Below are 7,334 nucleotides of genomic sequence, written 5' to 3'. Positions count from 1 at the left end.
TAAATAAATAAATATAATAATCATTATTAATGTTTCTTTTAAATATATTAATAGTTGTAGCTAATATTATTATCATTACTATTTTGTTAGTTTTTTATTTTTTTAAAAAAATATACAAATAATTGTATACAATAAAAGAAAATAATATTTAAGAAAAAGACGATTGTTTAGTATATTATTAAATATAAATAATTATGATATTTAAATCATTTGAAATGTTGTCAAACTATTGTATATGACAATTTTTTTTAATAAAAATATTAATATTATAATATATTATATAATAAAAAATAAATAAAAACAATTGGAGGATAGAGATCTAAACATAGAGAACCTTAAAAAAACCCCATATGAATATAAACAGTTTCTTGAATTTAGAATTTAAAATGTTATCTCTAATATTAACAAAATCGTATAATTTTTTTTTTCACTTCTTGATTGGTCACAATAAAAAAAAGGACAACAAAATTATATCTCATGTCTCTCCTTCTTTATGCTTACCAAGCAAAGAAAAAAAAAACCGTCTCTTGCTAACCGTAATAAAAAAATAAAGGAGCTTTTTTTATTCTTTTAAATTTTTAATTATGTATTGCAATAACAAAAAAAATGTTTTTATATTCCAGATTAATATATAAAGGAGAGAGAAAGAGAACAAAAGAGAGAGAAAGAAACTTAATTTTTTTGGAAAACAATGTAATCAAAACAATTTATTAATGAAATGATTAGGTAATAATTATATAGTAGACTGGTGTTTGATATAGTAGACCGAGAAGTGATCGTTATCCTATTCTGTTGTGACTATTTTTTTTCTTGGATTTCTAAATCTTTTTACAAAATTTAGAATGAATAGGGTAAATTTGATGAAGAATCCTAAATCATCTGTCTATGAATGTTATTTATTTTTCTTTAATTGCCTTATAGATCATATACAAAACAAAATCTGGATACAGGATTCCCTCTTGTTAGAAGACAATGAATTCAAAGATGGTATCATCATCTTACTCCATTGTTCATAAAAATGGATCATGAAGAACAAAAAAAAGGACCCTTTAACTTCAGTTATTTGACGTGTCATTCTCTTATATTCGTTATTTTATATGTCCCGTTGGATAAAGAAAGTGGCATACGACAATATAGTTCACACGGGTTACTCACTAATATACATATCTGTCTATAAAGGAGGATGAAAGGATATGGGTAGGCCCCACCTCTCTCTCTCTCTCTCTCTCTCTCTCTCTCTCTCTCTCTCTCTCTCTCTCTCTCTCTCTCTCTCTCTCTCTCTCTCTCTCTCTCTCTCTCTCTCTCAGCCGCTTTTCGATGGCATCTCTCTCTTTCAAATTGGTAGGGTCGACCCGTTTATGTATATATACCCAACACCCATGGCTTCAAGACTCCATCAATTCCTAAAGCTTCTCTTTCTTTCTTTACCTAAGAAAACAAAACACAAAGTATTACTAGTAGTACTTGCTTTGCTACCAACTAACCAAAACCCCTCTCTTTCCTCCTTTTTGTTTGTATTCTTGTTTTTGGTTTTGTGTTTGTGTTTTTCTGTTTGCACACTCTCTATCTAATAACTTTTGTATTATATATAGTTTCTTCTTTTTTTTTTTTTTTTTTTTTTTTAACTTAATTGTTTAGTTCCCTCTTTCCCTAACACCAAGAATTTTGAGCCATGTGTAATCCAACACCATCTTCCCCTTCCAATTTTGTCATTTCCAAGAACACCCATTTCAACAATCATCATAACAATGACCCCCCAAAATCTACTGATCATGATGATCAACTTCATTCATGGCCAACCCCTTCCGAGGTAACATCATGCGTCTTTTTTTAATCTTTAATTAGTTTGAAAGCTTGAATCTTTACGAATAAAGATCAAGAGAAGTTGAGATTGATTGCTTGTTGTTTCATTTTTTCTTCTCCAGGCATTGGAAGAAATCAAAGCCATTGGGAAGATTTCAGGACCCACAGCCATGACTGGTTTACTACTATACTCAAGAGCTATGATCTCCATGCTGTTTCTTGGCTATCTTGGTGAGCTTGAGCTCGCCGGAGGTTCACTCTCCATTGGTTTCGCGAACATCACTGGTTACTCCGTCATCTCAGGGCTAGCCATGGGTATGGAGCCCATTTGTGGTCAAGCATATGGTGCGAAACAGATGAAACTCTTGGGAATAACGCTACAAAGAACAGTGCTTCTACTTCTGTCAACTTCTCTCCCAATCTCTTTCCTGTGGTTCAACATGAAGAATATCTTGTTATGGTGTGGACAAGATGAAGAGATTTCATCTGCAGCTCACACTTTCATCATCTTCGCAATTCCGGACCTTTTCTTACTCTCTCTTCTTCACCCTCTTCGTGTTTATCTCCGAGCTCAGAACATCATTCTACCATTAACGTACTGTTCAGCTGTTTCAGTCCTTGTGCATGTCCCACTCAACTTCCTTCTCGTTGGGTATTTCAAGATGGGGATTTCTGGGGTGGCGATCGCGATGGTTCTCACAAATCTCAACTTGTTGTTCCTTTTGATCACGTTTGTTTACTTCTCCGGTGTTTACAGGGACTCATGGGTGGCACCAAGTTCCGACTGCCTTCGTGGGTGGTCTTCTTTGTTAGCTTTAGCGATTCCAACATGTGTTTCCGTTTGTCTCGAATGGTGGTGGTATGAACTAATGATAATGATGTGTGGATTACTCGTAAACCCTAAAGCAACCGTTGCTTCAATGGGGATTCTCATCCAAACTACATCCTTGGTTTACGTTTTCCCATCGGCATTGAGCCTTGGTGTGTCAACTAGAGTTGGAAACGAGCTTGGGGCAAACCGACCCGCTAAGGCACGGATTTCGATGATTGTTTCACTTTTCTGCGCTATGGTTTTAGGACTTATGGCAATGGCGTTCACGACACTGATGAGGCACAAATGGGGTCGGTTTTTCACTAACGATTCAGAGATTCTTGAACTAACTTCGATCGCATTACCAATAATCGGACTATGTGAGCTTGGAAACTGCCCTCAAACAACTGGTTGTGGGGTGTTGAGAGGAAGTGCAAGGCCCACCATTGGAGCGAACATAAATTTGGGATCATTTTACTTGGTGGGAATGCCGGTGGCGATCATCATGGGATTCGTTTTGAAAATGGGGTTCCCCGGACTTTGGTTAGGGTTGCTTGCAGCTCAGGGAACATGTGCCTTGCTCATGCTTTATGTTCTTTGTAAAACAGATTGGATTCTTCAAGTGGAAAGAGCTAAAGAGTTAACAAAATCACCATCATCTTCATCTTCTAAACCTTCAAGAACTGCTAATCCGGTGTTACCAGTATCAAACAAGAATCAGCCCAAGAACTCCATGGAAGCTAATCTTGAAGAAATCATGGTATCTGAAACGATGAAGAAGCAGGATTCTCGTTCGCTTGAAACAGATCCACTCATTATGCATTAATGACTCGACTTCATTTTCTTATTCTTTTTCTCCATCATCTGATGATTGTACTTGACACCATTTAGCCAGTAGATGTTCTTAATAGTCTGCAAATCTTTTTCTCTCTCTTAGCCGTGGCTGTATATTGTTCTTGATTCTGATGCTTTTTTTGCCCTAAAAAGATCATGCAGTTGTAATTGCTGAGCTATGCATAAAAGAATAGAATAAAAATAACATTTACAAAAAGCATTAGTTCATTGATCCATTACATATATACCTTCTGGCATTGATTCAGAGATGTAATTAGATTAAATTGATTCTCATTTGTAACTTACTTGTACATGTTATTTATTCCATGTACATAATATTAATAATTTGAAAGTTCGTGATTTAATGAACAACTTAATCATGCATACACAAATTAAGATCAAGAGTTTTATCATTGACGTAGCTTGTGATATGAAGTCTGAATTGGATATCGTATGCCAAAGTACAAAGATTTGTTTCTAAATGATAATCGATAGCGTACGTGTACAGTATTCGGTACTCACCATAAAAGTGTGATAACGGTTTGATAATTATTTGTCTAGGAGTCGGTTTTTTAGTGGAATCGCAAGAAAATAATAATATTCTAGCAACAATTAATCTGAATATTTTTAAAATTGTTGAATCAACATCTTTATACTTTTTCATTTTTTTATAGTTTAATATTATGTATGGTATTTAAAATTGTTGAACCAACATCTTTATACTTTTCATTTTTTTATAGTTTAATATTATATATGTATTGGATTGTGTATCCTTATAACAACACCTACTATATTTCTCTTTCTTATTGTTGTTTCCTCCCATATATAGCCACAAAAGTGTCTGCATGCCCTAAAAAGGAATATCATTTAGCATGATAATATGCTCATATTCCCCCAATAAGACATCCACCACCATTTAATTTCCCGCACCTTTTTCAACAGCTTTGCAAAATTCGCGTAAAGAAAACCCTCATTAAAGTTATTGGGCAGTAAATGGACTGGTCTAAAACAGTACTTGACTCTTGGAGTTCTGTTGATTATGCAAACTATAAACGTAAGGCTGAGAGGAGTGGGTGCGGTCTTACCGCACCTTAGCCACGGTTTCAACGGGGAATACCGCTCCTGACCGTGGTTTCGACTGCGGTTTGACCGCATGTGATAGTAGAGGGCCGTATTCTTTTGGTGGAGGATTTTTGTAGAAATTAATGGGTTTGACCGCATGTGATAGTAGAGGGCCGTATATATATGTTTTAATTACTCCCCATCTACTGCAATACAATTGAAGATCCGTATAAGGCTTCAAAAACTTTGAAGATTCTTATGGTGGAGGATTTTTGTAGAAATTAATGGGGACAAACGATGGAAAAGTATCAAAAGTTAAAGTTTTAGTTGTCTTGAATTTCATCAACTTTACCCCTATGCAAATTGCAAAGTCAGACTTATATAGCTACTTATGAGACTTAAACCTTACTCAACAACCACACCGAATAACTTGATTCCATGTCACCATTTAAAACAAACTTTGACGTCTTTATACCTTTTGTGACACTTTCTTCCCAATTTTAGGGACGGTCGGGTAGATGCCAAATCATGAAAGGTAAGAAGCTATTGGTTACCCACTTACATATAAATATTTTAGGATGATATTTAAAATCATAAAGATCCTAAATATTTGATTTTTAAATTTTTTTAATGACCAACAATGGTCTAATTTTAGAAAGAATTTAAAACTCATTAAAAACATTTGAAAAAAGAAATAGTCCAACGGGATTTTTTTTGGTGCCAACACCCACAAATATATACAAGATACGAAAAACACACCCACAAATATATACAAGATACGAAAAACATATGAAAAAAAAGTTTAAAAATAGAAAAAAAAAACCCTCTAAACTTATGTTTGACGTATTAGCTAAAAAACTAGCTAGTAGCTGTTAGCTGAAAACTAGCTGAAAATTTATAACCTAATTGATTTATCAAACATAACAATTTAAAATAGCTAAAAAAAAAGCTAGTTGTGACATTTTGATTATATATATATATATATATATATATATATATATATATATATATATATATATATATATATATATATATATAGGGGTACGTTCAATCGAGAATATTTTTTATCGCGAGAACAAATTTGGATCACACAATTTTTTTAATTAAAATTATAAAATAATATTCATATAAATCAAAAAATTGTTACAAACAATTAAAAAACCCACCAACTAACACCACTCACCACCCACCACTACTACCGACCACCCATCACCACCACTCATCACTAACCACCACCACCAACCACCAACCACAACCCACCACCCCTCACTACCTACCACCCACCACCACCAACCACCACCCTCACCACCTGCCACCACCACCACCACCCGCCACCCACCCACCACAACCACCACCCACCACCGCCCGCCACCACCACCCACCTCCACCACCTATCACCACCACCCATCATTATCCACCACCACCCAACACCCACCACTACCCACCACCCATCATTACCCTCCACCACCCATCACCACTACCCACCACCCATCACCACCCAACTACCACCACCCGCCACCACCACCCACCTCCACCACCACCCAAAAAAACCACCACAACTACGCCACCTCCACCACCCATCATCACCACCATCCGCCACAAGCCCCGCCCCCACCTACAAAAACCACCAATCGTCACCACCAACCACCATTATCCACCAATCACTACCACCCGTCACCACCACCTACCATCACCACCCGCCTCCACCACCACCGCCACAACCACCCCCACCCGCCACAACCACCCCCACCCACCACCACAACCCACTTACACCACCCGTTACCACCACCCACCCACCACAACCACCACCACCAATCACCACCAACCACCACCCACCACCACCATCTCCACCCACCATCACCACCCACCCACCACCACCCGCCACCCATCACTACTTACTACCACCCAACACCCATCACTACCCACCACCCACCACCACCACCACCACCACCATTGCCACCCAAGCACCACCACCATCCACCTCCACCACCCATCATCATCACCCAACCAACACCGCCTACCACCACTACTTACCACCCATCACAACCATCCTCCACCACCACCCACCATCACCACCCATCACGACCCACCACCACCCACCACCTATCACTACCCATCACCCATCACTACCCACCACCACCCATCATCCACCACCACCACAACCACCCACCATCATCACCACCCAACCACTACCACCCACACCCACCCACCAAAACCACCACCCACAACCATACCACCTCAACAACCCATCATCACCACCCACCACCACAAGCCCCACCCCCACCTACAAAAACCACCACTCGTCACCACCAACCACCATTATCCACCAATCACTACCACCCGTCACCACCACCTATCATCACCACCCGCCTCCACCACCCATCACCACCACCACCACCCCCAACCACCCACTTACACCACCCGTTACCACCACCCGCCACAACCACCCCCACCCACCACTCTCCAAGACCACCACCACCCGAAACCAACACCAATACCCCCACCCACCACCACCACATGTGATTATATGTATGCATATGATTTACATGGATACGATTCGTTTTTGTCTAAATAAATCATATGTGATTAGATACCTTTTATCACATATGATTAAATACACGAGAATAAAAAAATGTATATTATCCACGTAAATCACATGTGATTAGACATATATAATCACATCTGATTATATGTTTTAATCACATATGAATTATGTGTACAACATGCATTTTCGCGTTGTTGATTCGTTAGTTGTTCTCTTATATTTAATCACATGTGATTATATGTATGATGTATCTAATCACATATGATTTATATTGACAAG

The 7,334-nt window shown here is 38.1% G+C and overlaps 1 protein-coding gene across 1 annotated transcript; it reads left to right on the top strand.

The window, feature by feature from the left end:
* The first annotated feature begins 1,353 nt into the window (after window positions 1-1,353).
* Window positions 1,354-3,616, top strand: LOC145120628 (protein DETOXIFICATION 48-like). Its single transcript, XM_079056429.1, has 2 exons — window positions 1,354-1,810; window positions 1,926-3,616. Exons 1-2 carry the CDS (start codon window positions 1,673-1,675, stop codon window positions 3,438-3,440), a joined length of 1,653 nt encoding a protein of 550 aa, XP_078912555.1. The 5' UTR covers window positions 1,354-1,672; the 3' UTR covers window positions 3,441-3,616.
* Window positions 3,617-7,334: the final 3,718 nt, after the last annotated feature.

This window comes from Lactuca virosa, chromosome 6 (assembly GCF_052849685.1).
Source record: "Lactuca virosa cultivar CGN04683 chromosome 6, Lactuca_virosa_CGN04683_v6, whole genome shotgun sequence".
Lineage (NCBI taxonomy): Eukaryota > Viridiplantae > Streptophyta > Magnoliopsida > Asterales > Asteraceae > Lactuca > Lactuca virosa.
Note: the sequence above shows the minus strand (reverse complement) of the source record. Positions and strands in the feature narration are given on the sequence as shown.